The 18479-nt window shown below is 39.7% G+C and overlaps 1 protein-coding gene across 1 annotated transcript in view; it reads left to right on the top strand.

Moving 5' to 3' along the window:
* The window catches only part of LOC136264088 (uncharacterized), a 238778-nt gene that overhangs the window by 1110 nt on the left and 219189 nt on the right, over positions 1-18479 (top strand). The window contains exon 2 of the mRNA XM_066058779.1: positions 4934-5378. Coding sequence (XP_065914851.1) covers positions 4934-5378 — 445 coding nt within the window. The remainder of the gene's footprint in view (positions 1-4933; positions 5379-18479) is intronic.

Genomic DNA, 18479 nt, shown 5'->3' with positions numbered 1-18479 from the left:
CAGCATTATCAATGAAGAGTAGCACCTCTGCAATCAATCCAGTCCAACTATGGAAACTGAAGCAATGAAGCCATAGCATGTTATACCCAATCAACACCTTTGCAGCAGTGGAGATAGAAATGGGATGCAAAGGAGGACAAAGTAAGTCCATAATATGTATTGTAACCATAAAAGGCACACTCAGGCCAAAGCAACATCAAACAGTGAAGAAATCAAGTTTGCAGCCTTATCCATAGTCAAATTATGCTTGGCTGTAGTCATCAGCTTCTTATTTAGACAGTCGAAATAAATACTTGATGAAACCAAAAACTTTCCTTTGCAACGGCTTGGCAGTATTGGTTACGCATAACCAAGCCCATAAACCTCAATCTCTTTGGCAATAGTTTTGAGTAAGAAAGCCCACACCTTACCATGCAGTATACTGTATGACGTTCAACTCCATAGTAATCAAGACACACGATAGTTGTCGTGTGGCCCAACAAGCCGGCGCGCACACCGTGGGTATATTGACAGGAAGAAAGAAAACGTCATTTCACACTTTTGTATCTCGGTGATCCCATATCCGATTGTAACCAAATTTGCTACAGAGTTACCCGCCAGCCAGGGAAGTCTACATACCAAATTTGAAGGAAATCGCGCCAGCCATTTCCGAGATATGAGCTGCCAAAATTTCGATTTTTTTTCTTCGTTTTTTCTTCTTCTTCGTGTTTTTGCACACTTGCAAAAATTGCTATAAAATGCGAACGTGTGCTCCGATCGCCTTGAACTTTGGCACACAGAAAGGGAGTCCAAAGTCGAATCCTAGCATCAAATTTGGTGCAAATCCGATGAATGGTTCAGGAGTTATGACTGATTATACGCGTAAATCAAGATTGGTTTGTTGTCACGCCTACAGGGTAAACCGCTTCATAAAATGAGTTGAAAATTGCTATGTAAATGGAGTAACCATCGTAGGAGTGCCTTTTGGTGGTTTGAAAGGAATCGAGATAAAGACCACGGAGATATGACACAAAATCCAACCTGTGCCACAATTACGCGATCAATTTTTATGAATAAAAACTATTAGTTTTTACGCCTACTAGGCAAACCGCTTAGAGCAATGAGCTGAAAATCGGTGTATAGCTGGAATAATCTTCATAGAAAGTCCTTGCAGTAGTACAGAAGGATCGGATTGCAAACCACTGATTTATGATTTGAAAGCCAACTCCGTGTAGCAAATGTGAGATCGAGATACTCTAATAGAACAGTCACCCTAATAGAGCATTCAGCTAATTTATTTACTCCATTATAGAATTCTATTACATTTATTCTGTAGGGAGTTCAGCTGCAAACAGTTAATCTTATAGACAGTTCAGCAAGAAGCAAGTCACCCTATAGAGAGTTCAGCTACGAATATATTGCTGTAGTGATTCAGAATATTACAAGTCACACTGAAGAGAGTTCAGCTATAAACAAGTCATGCACCCTGTAGAGAGTTCAGCTACAAGCAATTCACTCTGTAGAAATTCTGCTACAACAAGTCTTCATGCAGAGAGTTTAACAACCAAAATCCACCATGTAAAGACTTCAGCTTTACTAACAAGTTACTCTGTAGAGAGATCAACTAGAAATAAGAGAGAGCTCAGCTAGAAAACGTCACCTTGTAGAAAGTTCAGCTACCCAAAAATCACATTGTAGAGAGATCAGATAGAAGAAGCCACCTTGTAGAGGCTTCAGCTGTGAAGTGATCACCCTGGAGAGAGTTCAGCTACAAAATAATCACCCTGTAGAGAGTTCAGCTACAAAGAAACCATCATGTAGAGAGATCAGCTAGAAACAAGTCACCTGTAGCAACATCAGCTACAAAGAAACCATTCTGTAGAGAGTTCAGTTACAAACAAATCACCCTGCGGAGAGTTTGGCTACAAAAAATCACCATGTAGAGTATTCAGCTACAAACAAATCACCTTGTAGAGTGTGCAACTAGACACAAGTCACCCAGTAGAGAGATCAGCTACAAGAAGTTACATTGTAGAGAGATCAACTAGAAGAAATCACTTTGCAGAGATTTCAGCTACAAAGAAACCATCCTGTAGAGAGTTCAACTACAAACAAATCACCCTGTAGACAGTTCAGCTACAACCACATCAGAGTTTGGCTACAAAGAAACCATCATGTAGAGAGTTCAGCTGCAAACAAATCATCCTGTTGGGAATTCAGCTGCAATAAAGTCACCCTGTAGAGAGATCAGGTACAAAGAAACCATCCTGCAGAGAATTCAGCTACAACCAAGTTACCCTATAGAGAGATCAGCTAGAAACAAATCATCTTGTAGAGAGTTCAGCTACAAACAAATCACCCTGTAGACAGTTCAGCTACAAAAGATCACTGTGTTGATAGTTCAGCTATAAGAAGTCACCTTGTAGAGAGTTCAGGTACAAACAAACCACCCTGTAGAGAATTCAGCTACAAATAAACCGCCCTGTAGAAAGATCAGCTAGAAGAAGTTACCTTGTACAGAATTCTACTACAAAGTAACCATCGTGTAGAAAGTTCGACTACAAACAAATCACCCTGTAGAGAGATCAGCTAGAAGAAGTTACCTTGTAGAGAATTCAGCTACAAAGAAACCATCATGTAGAGAGTTCAGCTACAAACAAGTCACCGTGTAAAAAGATCAGCTAGAAGAAGTTACCTTGTAGAGAATTCAGCTACAAAGAAACCAGCAAGTTGAAAGTTCAGCTACAAACAAGTCACCCTAGTAAAGATTTGGGGACCATCACTGGGAAGCACTCTACTGCAAAGACTTCAGAGGATGCAGAACCGTGCAGTAAGGTTGTGTTATGACCTAAGGAAATATGATCATGTGTCTGGATTTTATCATAGATTTCAATGGTTGCCACTGCCATATTTTATTCAGTTTAAATCACTGTGTTTAATGTACTACCAGTACCACCAAGTTAAATGTATTCCACTTGAACCACCGATTGTTTTCGGTGGAACTACTTCTTATAGTACAAGGACACCAGTACTATAAGAAGATACCTATGTTCCGCTTATGCTTTACTCAACATTTTTTCGTTATAAAACCATTCAATGGTGGAATGCATTACCATCATCTGTAACTGACTGTATTAATTCTCCATTTTATGAGTACATGGATGTCCTTAAGCAGCACTGTGACTCACTCCTTTGATTACATTAACATGATTGTGTAACTATGTGCATGTTTGTTTTTGTGTGTGTGTTGTAAGTTGTTTACCTTGGTTGTATTTGTATCGGTTATACTTTGCTTTGTTTAGTTTTGTGTGTATTATTTATGTATTGTAATGTGTCCCTCCGGGCAAGGAAGAACGGCTGTAGCCGATTGCTCGGAGGTTAAATATATAAATCAAATCAAATCAAATCAAATCAAGAGATCAGCTAGAAGAAGTTACCTTGTAGAGAGTTCAGCTACAAAGAAACCATCATGTAGAGAGTTCAGCTACAAACAAATCACCCTGTAGAGAGATCAGCTACAAAAAAGTTACCCTGTAGAGATATCAGCTAGATACAAGCTACCTTATAGGGATCAGCTACAAACAAATCACCCTGTAAAAATATGTGTTGGAAACAAATCACCATGTAGAGAGTGCAGCTAGAAACAAGTCACCCTGAAAAGAGTTGAGCTACAAACAATGGTAGTTTCAGCTACAGTTCAGTTATGTATAAGAAGTCACCTTATTACCTACAGTATGATTTTCTTTCATTGTTAAATATACAAGTGTTTTTAATCAGACAAAAACTGTAGACAATATTTCTTCCCTTGTTCCACAGTTCCTGCAGAAAAAAAAACAAAACAAGTTAGAAGGAAGCACTAAAGCCAGTTAATGGCTGGCTTATTGGCTTGCAATGCAAAAAGAAGTGATATCTAAACCAAAACAGCCAAGTTGTAAAAAAGGAGTGCGGCCCCCAAAAAGGCCAGGATGAAAAAAGATGTGAAATCCAAGGTGGTGGCCAGGAAATGGCTGTGATGGTAGGTTAACGGCAAAAATTTTAATTACGACAATTCAGGTGAATTTGGTGCTGAATCCTAGTGGAGAAGGCAACGCAAATTCACCTGAATTCTCATAATTAAAATTTTTGCCATTAACCTACCATCACAGCCATTTCTTGGCCGCCAACTTGGATTTCACATCTTTTTTCATCCTGGCCTTTCTGGGGGCCGCACTCCTTTTTTACAGCTTGGCTGTTTTGGTTTAGATTATGATATGTACCATGCATTTAACTCTTTTTTTTTTTAGCATTGTAATTACATGGTTGCATGTAAATTATTAAGTTATTTAATTAACCAGAATATTTTATTACTTTTGTAATTCATAAATTACCTTGTTATGCATTTCTAAGGAAACATAACATGAACAGACCACTAATTACACGCAGAAGTGTCTTGTCAACTGTTCTATATTTTGTCTAGCATGTTTTATTACATAGATTCTATGGGCAAACCTTCCAGGCTGCAATTTATTTTCGAAAGGGCCGTGCCACCTTTCACGTTGAAGGGATTTTCTATTTCTGGTAGCCTACAAGGCTTTCTACACTGAATGTATGGTGTTTTTTAGTCCTTGAATGCCTGTAAAGCCCAATGGGAAGGTCATTCAGAAAGTCTGATAGAGAATTGCTACACTCATATTTAGAATCTTCAAGAATAAACCTCCACAGATCCAAGAGATTTTATTTCTCACATGATAGCTGCTGATACCATTTAATGGTTTTGCTCATGTGGGTGTGTACAGACAAACATAGGTGCATACATACTTATGTTGATACTTAAAGTACACATGCACACATTTTTGTGAAGGCAACCAGCTGTACATCCACAGCCAGCCTGTGGCCATGCAGCTGTGGGCATAATGGTGTAAGTATAGCTAACAACCACTCTATCACATCGTCTGTGTATTTTACATTTTCATAGGTGTACTACGTTGATAGAAATGTTAGATATGTATGGAGTGAAATTAAATCATACACTTTGCACAATGATTAAATCTTATGTATTTCTACCTGGAGATGATTCGTTGGCATTTAAACATCAATTTCAGCACAATCTTAGTCAAGTACACCGTCAACTTGAAGTGGAACCAGAAGCAGTTCTGCTGTTGAAACAATCAGTCACTTTGAAAATATTAATTGAATTATTAACTGAGATGAAAACTTTTTTGGATCCTATTTTAGACAAAGTGGACTTTTTTGTCTACTTCAACTTACATAATTGTGAAGTATTTGGCAAATACCTGAAATATCAACTGGACATGATATCTAGCTCACAATGTCCTGTGAAAGAATCTGATGTGCATGCAACTTTTATTTCTGCCCAAAGCCAAGAATATTTTGCTGAACCTGATAAAAATATAGTGCAGGTATGTAAATATATTTATCCACGTATGTGTAGATTATGTACGTATTAACAGGGTATCCTGCATGTTTATGGTAATTATAACACCCTTGTTTAAATGTATTAAGATTTATCTTGAATAAAACCACTCATTTTATGGTCTAAGTAAAGCCTGCTACATGCTTCATAACAGTTTGCCATACATTTTACCTACATTCTTTGCAGCCTTTCATTTCAAAATTTGGTACTGCTACACTTATGCACTATGAAAAATTGGCACTCAGCAGTATCTGGTATGGTCTAAAACCTTAGTATACACTACAGCACTTAGCTCTAATATGTAGTCTCGTTCTTATTTTACTAGTATGTACTACTGTATTTTCCACTCTTTGAAATGGCTGTTAGCCAATAACCAATGCACATAATTATGATTATTGGATCATGGTTATCACTTAGGAAGCAATTAACTAGCTGACCATTAATGTTTATTGTATGTTGCTAGCTAGGTAGTTATTGTTATTATTATTATTAATTGTATGGATATACACACAGTACAAACAATTATGTAGAGTTAGGCTGTAAGCCTTTGTTCATATCCATATCCTGAGTTATTCTATTCTTGCTATGCTACGTACTGTAGGGTCTGCAATTCGAAAAGTCAACTTTTACAAATTGATTCCCCCACCATTGTGGAATGTTCATTGTAGTATCCCATTGCTAGAACTACAGGCACGATTGTTGTCTTCATAGAATTATCTACTTAATTTTGTACCATATTCACTTGAATTGTCATTTAGCTTTAGCTATAGTTAGCTAGTTACATAGCTTATAGCTAGTGTGCCTGTGTTAGTTCACTTTTATTGCACTTTTGTAGAGGATAGTTAATGCCCGAATGCCTTCATAGTCCAATCTGAATTTAAAACGCTGCAATACTGTATTAAAACATGGAACACTAACTGTCAACACAGCAGAGGCATCCTGAACTTAAGCCACGAGGAGTTGCTCCAATGTAGGGCACTAACGTCTTGACTCTTGTCTATTTCTACCGTAACGGTTACACACATAGCTATGCCTGTAGATGGTCAACTTCTCAGTTTTTATGTAATTTATTGTATCACAATAAATTGAAGTTAACATGCATGCTGCAGATATCACGATATAGCACTATAAGAACTTGCACATAATTTCTGTGACCTAAGTACACGCTATAGTGTAAGGGTGTGCTACGATCTAAGCATGTGAAGTAATGTTGAGATGGTTTCAAGTATTGTGTAATCAACAAACTGGTTTAACAGGTTTGCGGTCACGTGACATGCCACGTTCTTGAAAGGTGAATGACTAGTTAAAGAAAAGTTCTAGTAGATGAAACAAGACCGCTTGTGTCGCGTTGTGTACCGGGGACAGTGGTTGGTGAACAAAAAATGTGCCACTCACATGAGTTGTGTATGAGCCGAGCTAACATAGCCAGAGGTTCTTCGTAGCAGTCCTTCCAGCCTATGGAATTGATTGAGATGGTAACAAGAAACAAGGTCGTCATCACTGGAAGTTCATTATAGCCAGTGAGCTCGTTCCTTGTATGACACGTGTTGCATGCGGCACACTAAATTGAACGAAACTGATTGCACCATTACAATAAGACGAATGGCTATCGAGGGATACTGGCTGAGTTCTCACACATGTTCTATAAGAAGTATAGCATAATTAAAGTAGCGCTGTGATGAATTGCTGTACTGGCTTAGTCTTGTCGTTAGCTTTCAAGCTTGTACTTTAACATTGTGTCATTAGCTTTCGAGCTTGTCTGTTCAAGTTTGTCATAAGCCTCTGGGCTTGTCTATTCAACTGTTGTCAGCTGTTATGCTTGTTTGTTTGAGTTGTTTAATTGTTATCAGGGTGTAATAAGCTTTTGCCATTAGCATGTTTATATGCACAGCTAACATGTGCCTTGATTTGCATGAGGTCTTGCTGTGTTTATTTTGTATGCTATGTATGCCACTACTGTTGCTCATGCCTTAGTTAAGTGCTAGTGCTGCATGCTGCTATCACATAAGGCACTGCTGCATGATGATACCACATGAATGTTATTGTGCTTTAATAATAATGTGTTACGTCAATGATTTGCCAGCTGTAAGTGCTCCTACTATTCAGCTTCTATTAGGTCACTGACACTTGGCACTACTTATGCTGGATACATATAGGCACTGGATAGGTTATGGCTAAGGGTCACAGATGGTGTTATCAAGCATATATTGCTGGTAAAACAAAATCAGAAACTTGTAATGGCTTAATGCTATCGCATTGAGAATGCTGCTGCATGGTATGCTGCCATTGCATGATTGAGAGTGCTGCATTGCATGATATGCTGCTGTTGCATAATGAGAGTGCCGCTGCATGATATGCTGCTGTTGCATAATGAGAGTGCCGCTGCATGATATGCTCATTGCATGATTGAGAGTGCTGTTGCATGATATGCTGCTGTTGCATAATGAGAGTGCCGCTGCATGATATGCTGCCATTGCATGATTGAGAGTGCTGTGTTGCATGATATGCTGCTGTTACATGTTTGGCTGAGAGTGCTGCTGCATGATATGCTGCTGTTGCATAATGAGAATGCTGCTGCATGATATGTTGTTGTTGCATAATGAGAGTGCCGCTGCATGATATGCTGCTGTTGCATAATGAAAGTGGTGCTGCATGATATGCTGCTGTTGCATAACTGGCTGAGAATACTGCTGTATAAATGTAGTGCCGGCAAAAAAAAAACAAAAAAAACCTTATGCGTTCTAATTACACTGTGTTTATACACTCCTCCACAGGGGCGGAGGAAGCATCTATAAGTTGGGTAGGCAACTGTGAGATCATACTTCTATAACAGCGCTATAACAATAACCAGGGCCGCCCAGAGAAATTAAGGGGCCCAGGACAAAGAGTTAAAGTGGGGCCCTAGAGGCAAGGAGGTTTCCATTCTGAATCACAACTTAAGACCAAAAAAAAAAAAAAAAGGTCATGACCTGCTGACAATGACGATAGCTACCCCTCACCAACCTTATCTATAAGCTTGCTACACTGCTCCTCTCAAGAATACTGTGACTGCTCTATTAGAGTATTTAGATCTGACTGCTCTATTAGAGTATATCGATCTTTTAAACAGGTATTCAAAGGGCCCTTCATGGGGTCTCCTGGGGCCCCTTTCAGGCTGGGGCCCGGGGCAAAATGCCCCAGTTACCCCCCTGTGGGCAGCCCTGACAATAACCACCACCCGCATCATAGTTGTGGAAGCATAATCAGCATTTGCAGCATGCTTAGGGTAGCCCCAGAAAATTTTCTAAAAATTGCTTTCTGAGATTGAACCTGGAGACAATTTCACATCTACAAAAACAATATTATAACTGCTAAAATATACTCTAATGAAATGAATAATCGCTAACTGCTCTATTAGGGTATCGTTGACTGTTCCAATAGAGTATCTCGAGTGACAATATCCAAAAGCGATCCTGGAAAACTAGAGCAACCAGACAGCTTTCTGTGGACTTGGAACGTGGATCAATAGCTACCACTAGAAGTTGGGTAGGTATTTGACTTCCCTGCCTACCCGGTTCCGCCGCCCCTGCTCCATATAGTTTGGTGGCAGCTGAGGGATGAGGATGAGACCACAACCAATGGACAAGTATTTACTGGACAAGCTTTCTCCGGTAGCATGTTATGCGTAAGGCTTAAAACTTTGTATGTTTGATGGCTGGTCGCTCGTGAGTTGTTGCAAGTCCATGAGGCCATTGTGTTTGTATGCTATGCAAGTATGTTGCATGATTCACTTAAGAGAGTACTGCTGCATGAATGTTATTGCTGCTACTATCGCACTGAGGGTACTGCTGCATGAATATTGCTATTGCTGCTGCCATTACACTGAGGGTGCTGTACTGACGGTGCTCCTGCATGAATACTGTATTTACTTGATTAAATGCAATGGTGTTTATTACCTTAGTTCCAAAAATTGATGCAGCGACTATTCAAACTTGACTACCACGTGATTCTCGTGAACGATATTTAATCCACTATATTTACTAGTGCTTACCAATATCTGTATGTATAGTACTTGGCTGTATTCAGACTTGGAATACAACTGTTGCTGCTGCTTATGGGCTTTTACATTAAATTTTATGTTCTGCTTACATGATTGCAAAAATGCATATCAGTATTTGCAAAGTCACTTTGTGCTCACTAATATGTGCATACATTTGTTGCTGGATACAGGTAGTTGACACTCGCATACAATCAATTGGCAGACCTACTGTGTACATTGCATTCATGTCATATTTACACACTCCTTTACTTATGCTATACCTGCACACTCCTTGGTACTCACAGGTTCTCAGAACATTTGCAGTGATGATAGCAAACTGCTAAGACATGTCAACGGTTCTTGCATACCGATAGCGGTATGCAAGATGCTTACCGCTATCGGTACACATACAGGCTCACTTAGTTGTATTCTCATTTGGTATTGTCGTAACTTACTATATACCATCATATACTTCATGCATACTTGTGCTATGTATGGTTATTATAACTACAATAATATTACTGTCTGTGTACTATTATAATTTTATATGTGTGGTACAGAAAGCTCAGGCAACTGGGGAAATTTGGAGGAATTTGGGTGAATTAGATGCTAGTTATGTAGCTGTAATGCTTTATCAATTGATGCCAATATTAATGTTCATGACATACATAGCTTGGTCTGTCATTTTGGTTGCTAGTGACCAATTGCTGCGATTTGACATGTCTTAGCAGTTTGCTATCATCACTGCAAATGTTTGTTCATTCATCTACCCTATTTATGGAAGAACTTACTGCTCACCCTATGATTTCCTCAGTTGCCCGTTATTCATCCAAGCTCATCCTCTCTATAGCACATATTATATGATCTATATATATATATTATCATGTCATGTACGATCTCATGTAGATATAATTTTACTTGCTATTATGGTATCATTGTATTCTTGTTGCATGCATGATTGTTGAACTTGTGTATTGTCACGTACACCACTGGTTTTGTGGGAAAATGTTATGTGATTAGCATTAGGAAAAAGATTAGGCAATGTAGAGCTTGGTGCGGTGGAAGGGTGGATAGCTAGGTAAATAAATGTATTATATATATGAGCACATATGTGTAATTTAATCCTCCATAAATGGTGGTGGTTGCCACTATTCCCAGGGGTGGGCCCCAGCAACCATCATGTTAACTACAGGATAAAGAAGGTGAAATGTTATTTCAGTACATAATTATACTACAATATAGCTTAATGCCAAAATGTATACATCATAATACTTTTGTAGTTAGGCATTGAACCAACCTGTAGTACAAAGTGCATTACTGTGTAGTATGGCTACTCCCATACTGTAGTAATATCATTAATGTTTAGTTACGCTACCATTCACCTACTTACATGCTCTGTTCCTCAGATCTTCATTCTTCACCTCCAGCAATTCATTGATTGAGGAGGGGGTTTGGTAAGTGCTAGGGGCCTCATCTGCCATGGTATATGGCCTAGGCAAGGTTATGTAATTCCAACGGGCCAAATTAGGAAGTACTTTTGGTTTATTGATGCTTGGGTAATGAAAGAGTTTAGAGCAGAGAAGTGTCTCTGTCCTAAACTTTTTGCAATAGAGGCAAATGGGAGAACCTAGTGGATAAGGCAGATATCCTAAGTGAGGCCCCTTGCTGTCTCAGATTCCTCTAAGGAGAATGGACGAACTGCTTATAGCAGCAGTAGGTGATGTGTTGACCTGCGGGTCACCACTAATTTGTGTCATGTGGCTTTAGCCAGATTGTGACAGCATCAACACCTGTACGCAGGTGCCAGATTGTGATGACAGCATCAACAGCTGTGTGCAGGTGCCAGATTGTGATGACAGCATCAACACCTGCGCGCACGTGCCAGTTTGTGATGACAGCATCAACATCTGTGCGCAGGTGATACAATGGCCAGGGCGTGACCATTGTTTTCAGAGTTGGCAATATCCACTGTTGAGAGTGGCACTGTGTGAATTAGCATCAACACGTGATAGTAGCATTGAGGTCCTTCTATGGTGGTTAGCAGGTTGGTACTCTATAGCTGGGTCATGTTTGATAGTGCTCATGATAGAGAGTGTCTTCTGGTAGATGGGAGAGTGTCTCCTAATACTGATCTGCATAGGAGAGCGTCTCTGGCTAACAGTCTGGTTGGGAGAGCGTCTCTAGTTAGCAATTTGAATGGGAGAGAATCTCCTAATACTGATCTGGATGGGAGAGCTTCTTCAGCTAGTGATCTGGTTGGGAGAGTGTCTCTAGTTAGCAATTTGAATGTAGGGCTGCACCGATTCTAGTATCGGTATTGGTATCGGGCCGATACTGCTGTTTTCATGAAGTATCGGAATCGGCCATTATATTGTTGCAGATACCGATTCTTATCACGTGCACGGAGAATAAAATAACATTCGTTTACTTGCTTATTTACTAGCACAGTGGACGCCTAAAAGCATCAAGTATAACACTAACAGCTAACTACCAGCAAAATTACTGATCTATGCTGAAACCTACGTGTGAAAACGCTTTACTGAGAAAAAATCGATATACTCTAATAGAACAGTCAATAACTCTAATAGAGCAATTAGGTAGAAGTGACTGTTTCAGTATTATGATATTATTTACACTTCTCCAGAAGAATACTGGAATATCCACTGCATGGTTTGCATTTCAGTGACTTCTTTCTTTGTGAATCTTGATTGGCTACTTCATTATAAACATGAACCATACTGGAAATGTGTACAAGAATACCATGAAATGCACTATATAATAAATGTGTACACTGTGAAGTAGCTACTTTAAGGTACTTGGTATCGGTACTTGTACTTGCAGATACTTCCCAGCTGAAGTATCGGTAAAAAGTGGAATCGGTGCAGCCCTATTTGAATGGGAGAGCGTCTCCTAATAATGATCTGGATGGGAGAGCATCTTCAGTTAGCAATCTGGTTGGGAGAGTGTCTCCTGATAGTGATCTGGATGGGAGAGCATCTCCGGCTAGCAAACTGGTTGAGAGAGCGTTTCTAGTTAGCAATTTGAATGGGACGGTGTCTCTAATACTGATCTGGATGGGAGAGCATCTTCAGCTAGTGATCTGGTTGGGAGAGCGTCTCTAGTTAGCAATTTGAATGGAAGAGCATCTCCTAATAATGATCCGGATGGGAGAGCATCTTCGGCTAGTGATCTGGTTGGGAGAGCGTCTCCCGATACTGATTTGGATGGGAGAGACAAGCAGCTGTTAGCAACCCGATTTCCTGATGGCACTCTGAACTGGAGGGCCTGTCTGTGACTGCAGGCAGGACAAAGAGCATTTCTCCTGACGAAGATTTGAACTGCGAGCATCCCTCAATAGCAATCTCTACTTGTGGTAGTGGCTGGCACAGTGAAGTAATCCAGGCTGGCACAGTGAAGGAATCCAGTCAGACCTACAGCTGAAGGACTCACAACAAAATGCATATAATAGTATAATTTTTCATGTAAATGTTTAGAGTACAACAACAACATTATGTGCCTACTTGCTCCACTGCTTACACTACATATGTACATAAGTACCACTATTGACAATGGAATACTGACTAGAATTGTTATCTGCCAGCATACCATGCCGATTAAAATAGATCACCTGCGTATAGTGAAGTTTGTGAACTGTTCAGTGGGTAGGGACAGGGTGTGAAGATTTCTTACAACAGGTATGAATTACTGCCAATGTGTTCTACTCATTGTGTTGCGCATGCGTTGTTCTTATTAGAGCCCACTGTTGCATGCTAATATTTTGGGTACTTGCACAGCCTACGCTTCACAACATTAACTGTGTTTAATAACTTAAACTTATTTAATGTTTAGGTATGCTACCACTCACCTACTTATGTGCTCTGTTCCTCAGATCTTCATTCTTCACCTCCAGCAATCCATTGATTGAGGAGGAGGTTTGTTAAGTGCTAGGGGCCTCATGGTATATGGCCTAGGCAAGGTTATGCAATTCCAGTGGGGCCAAAGTAGGAAGTACTTTTGGTTTATAGATGCTTGGGTAATGAAAGAGTTTAGAGCAGAGAAGCGTCTCTGTCCTAAACTCTTTACAATAGAGGCCATAGGTAAGTCATGATATATATATATATATATTATGTATATCGTGATATCCCCCCCCCCCCCCCCCCAAGCATCAAGGTTATTTATTTATTTAGACATGCAATGTACAGGAATTGTGATGGTGGCAACATCCAGTAATATGCAAGATAAGCTATGCTTGCAGCATACAGAAGATGATGATGTGCAAACCGAGCAACGGTGACATATGAAACAAGCAGTGGCAGTGACATACGTTGGTATACAAACAAGCAATAGTGACGACATACATATCAAGCAAATGTGACAGCATAAACATTAGGAAGACATAATGTACAAGCAAACTAACATGCAATTAACAACACAATGGTGTGCCCCGTGCCAATTGTCTGGCAAAATTGTGGAGCACACCCTAACCATAGAACTGCAGATATATAATGGAGACACTGTATCATGTACACATTAGAGCAAGCACTGTGTTTTGAAACAATTCCTGTTGAAGATGTATAGGTTGAAGTTTCCTTTAATGACAATAAAATGGACTTTTCTTTGGGACTGTTATAATTCTCAAGGGTATGGTGTACAAGAAGCTGGTACAACACCGTGAAACTGCTATGCGAAGTTCTAACATATACCTGGCTGCTTTTCAACATACAATTTATGATAACCATGTGTTTGTGTTGTTGTTTTTACAAAGCAACGCTTATTATTTCACATTTTACTAGTGATGTACCAATAGAGAAATTTCTGAACCGATTCAATATAAAGCAATATACTGAGTCAGAACACCGATACTGACCCAATATGTGACCCAGTCTGAGGAAACCGGTCTGTGACCTAGTCTGAGAAAACCGGTCTTATCGCCCATGTCAGCAGATTCGATTTTTCACCCAGGACACACAGCTACATGAATAAACTATCTAATTCCACGTTTAAAATCAGCTAGACTTGAGCGGTCTGGTTTTGCTGGCTGCTTTTCCCAAGCCCAGTGGTGATCCGTACGTGTGGTGTGGGGCCTTAATGGAGCTCTGGTCAAGCTGGGAATGACTGTATGTGGCTGTACAGCTCTGTGGTGTTGAATAAGTACCTCTGCTGTTGAATAAGTACCTCTGCTGTGAATTACCTTTCATTTTAGCCAGTTTTGAGACCTCAATGGCTCAAAACTTGGCCTAATTCATCCCTTGGCCTTCCTTTTCAATTTTTTGAACACCATCTTGCCCGCCTTTCAGGGCCCCCGCCTCCCACCCAATTTGCAGCTCGCCTGATACAGTCAACCTTGGTTTAAAAACTATTTAAAATGGCGGGAAACTTAGTTGTTGGCTACTTGCACAGTGGATGCTCTGGAAGGTAAGGAATTGGTGTAAAACGTGTGAAAATTTGGTACACATAGCTTCAACCCATTGCCGAGCTACAACACACTAAACACTTAAAACCGGCATTTCTCGATACTTTTAAATAGGCGATAAGCCCGATAAGCCCGGTTTTCTCAGACTGGCTCACATATATAAAGTGTAGCTATACATTTGGATTGGAGGAAACTGGGAAACTTTAACTTGCCTTAGACTATGGTATAGCTCATTTACAGGGTTACTAAATCACTTAGTCACCTGACATGTCACCTACACATGTTCATTTAGTAACCCGCCCTCAAGCAATTTTGTACATGATAAATAATTATAACACGAAAGGCACACTGCAGTACTTGATAATACTGTAATAGTCTTCTTCTCTGTGTTCCACAAATAATTGTGGACAAATAGTAGACTAAACCGGCATATGTACTGTAGTTCTAGCCATTACTTTGGTTACTGGTCGAATAATTATTTTTGTGGGTGCTGTAAGGACTTCAGGAAGAAACTGTTCCGCTGTTCTGCATTGCTCTTTCACCCCACACTCATGCTCTAGCTATAAAGGTACGTGCTTTAAACCATAGTCTAAATAAGTTAGACACTGCGACGAATGGGAACTAAGCGATTTGATAACCCCTCTGGCCCTTAGTAGTGCCCTTGCTGCGCTCGGGACGCTACAGCTTCAGGCCATCAGGGTTACTAAATCGCTTAGTTCCCTTGGTCTCGGTGTCTAACTATTATATAAGATACACTTAGTAAGCAGTTCCAAGTGCTAACAATCACTGACAATGGTTGATTTTCTCTGATGGTGTGGCCTCAATTAACAATCCAGACAGTGAGGCACCCACAAAATATTTTTATTTATTTAATTTTATTGCATGCTCCCACCAGGATGAGTCCAAATCACTCCGTATTTTTAATAGCTTGTAAAGCTGGCTGGTTGTTTCAAGCTGTGTTTCTAGTTTATTCATCTCATGGTTGCTTTTTTATAGCTCTCCACTATGATCATTTGTTGTATGGTTATAACAATGAATGTTTGCTATGTGCCTATTTCTATGGCTTATCGTAGCATAGCACTTATTTTTTAAGGATAAAGGATAAAGCTACTATTTCCCCAGCCTTGTTTGCTGTATAACAGAGGGTATAATGTGGCTTTACAATGGCAAAGACTATTTCAGTATGTCATATTGGTTTTGGTGGCTATACTGAGACCAACCAATATTGGCCAAAAAAAAAAAATCGCCATATTGGCCACTGATACGATATGTACCGGTACATCCCTACTCATTACATGCATATATATACAGTGTGTGTGGGGACAGTTATACTAGTACCAGACATGGGGCCAAGTACATTTAAAAGTACTTAAGTAAAGTACAAGTACTTTTGAATTTTCCAAGTACAAGTACAAGTACTCCAGCAGCAATCAAGAGAGTACTTAAGTAAAGTACAAGTACATGCTGGAAGTACTTAAGTAAAGTACAAGTACATTTTGCTGTAGTAAAATATATGCTGTATTCAGTGTATTGTAGTATGTAAGTGTGCCTAGGGGGGTTGGTTTTTGTCAACTATTCTCTCTCTTAAACTCTTAAAATGCACTGACTTGAACAACAGCATTGGCGACATCGTTAATCGTGGCAACATGATACACAGTAAGGTTGGGGAAGGCAGTAGAAGAATCGCAAGAAGTTGTAAACTGCACCTTCATACAATTTTGATATTCTCATTGTACACCCAATGTGTACAAACTATGTACAATGTTTGCAGTACTTACAAGTACTTTAAGTACTCAAGTACATACAAGTACTTAGCAAAGTACTTGAGTATAAGTACAAGTACATTGGGAAAATTAAGAAAGTATTTAAGTAAAGTACAAGTACTTTCAAATCTGTACTTAAGTGTACTTAAGTATAAGTACTCATGTACTTGGCCCCATGTCTGACTAGTACACCAATTGGTGTTATACTGTTGCTTACCCAATGCAGAATCTTGTCTGAGGCCGTTTCGCGATAGTCGGGGTGTTTTCCCCCCGAAGATTCTGATTGATGCCTGCCACATGATCTCCCTGCATTTTTGTTGATTAGGTGGCGTCCAACGAACTGGCTATGGTACTGTAGTTATTGATGTTGGTGTTGAGTACAGTGGCGTTGGAGCTGTCCTAGGCGACAGTGACACCATGCATGGGCCAAGGTAAGCAACTTCTAGAAATGATCCTGAAGACGGCTACTAGCATTGTAATATCACATCTTGTCGCATCGCCGTCCTGTCTGGAATACTTCTTCCTTGAGGCAGCCCTCCCCCTGTGTGACAAAGCTCCTCACTTGCTCAATCCCACAGTCAAACTTCCCAAGGATGACAACCCTCCTTTTCCTCAGCCGGCAAGAACTATGAGTATTCATCTTGAAGATTTAAAGCCACTGCACCTGGCAAGATTTCTTACAACAGGTATGAATTACTGCCAACGTGTTCTGCTCACTGTGTTGCGCATGTATTGTTCTTATTAGAGCCCACTGTTGCATGCTAATATTTTGGGTACTTACACAGCCTGCACTTCACAACAATAACTGTGTTTAATAACTTAAACTTTATTAAAAATTTTGTACCATGACTATAGTATGGCTACAACTACATAAACTTTATTTTGACACATAACATGCAATATACCACACTTGTGGCTAAGATTAAAAGTGCCACACTGTGGTATATAACTGACATACTGTGGCAAACTGTGCTATGTAAGTGATATATGTACCATGCTTTGTGGTTATGCTTACCATATGTGACCGGGCCTGCGAAAACAGGGCATGTGGGCACAAACTACATCCTATCACTCTACAGCTCATATCTCAGTGCTGGAAACATATATTTCCATTCTGTAACTTGCATTATTATGCCAATTAAATACTTACTAAGAGCAGAAAATTGCAATGTCATAGCATAATGGTACAAAATGTTATGTGTGATGAAAGTGTGAAAAAGTAGGTAAAAATCATGTGCCCACATGCCCTATTATCGCAGGCCCGGTCACATATATGGTGTAACTTCACACATTCTTCCAAATGCTTATCTAAACGGAAAACAAGTCTCTAATAACAAGCGCCTAAATCAATAAGGATTATTCGCCTGAGCAAAGAGAAGAATTTTTGATGAACTCTTGTCTCCTTCGTGGATAACTTACTAATTGTGAGTAGATGGGCGTGGCACTACTATGGAGTCTAAAACACCAGGATTTCTACTGATTTTGATCTCCAATAGGTTCTGTTACACTATAAATTGCTATAATTACATAACCGTTTCATCTACTGGGGTGTAGAATATAACAGTTATAACATGATTACTCTGGATATGACTAAATATACGCACTCTCACTTGAGCGCTTTGCGCTCTCGTGATTTGTACATATATTTTAGTTATATCCCTCGTAAGCATGTTATAGCTATAAAATATTTTTTACATAAGAGCAGCACTTTCGTTATCTGAGTTCTGTGCACTGAGCATACCTTTTCTGTGAGCAAATCACATGCTTGCAGGAAGAAGGACTCACCATGCTGAGATGCTATACACAATCTTCTAAGAGTAAGGAGTGCTGTTTCAGCCCTGAATAGCACTGCAGCACAGCCTAAAGAGCTTACACGAAATTTTATTGTTTTAT

This window comes from Dysidea avara, chromosome 8 (assembly GCF_963678975.1).
Source record: "Dysidea avara chromosome 8, odDysAvar1.4, whole genome shotgun sequence".
Classification (NCBI taxonomy): Eukaryota; Metazoa; Porifera; class Demospongiae; order Dictyoceratida; family Dysideidae; genus Dysidea; species Dysidea avara.
This window is presented reverse-complemented; position numbering and strand designations above follow the sequence as displayed.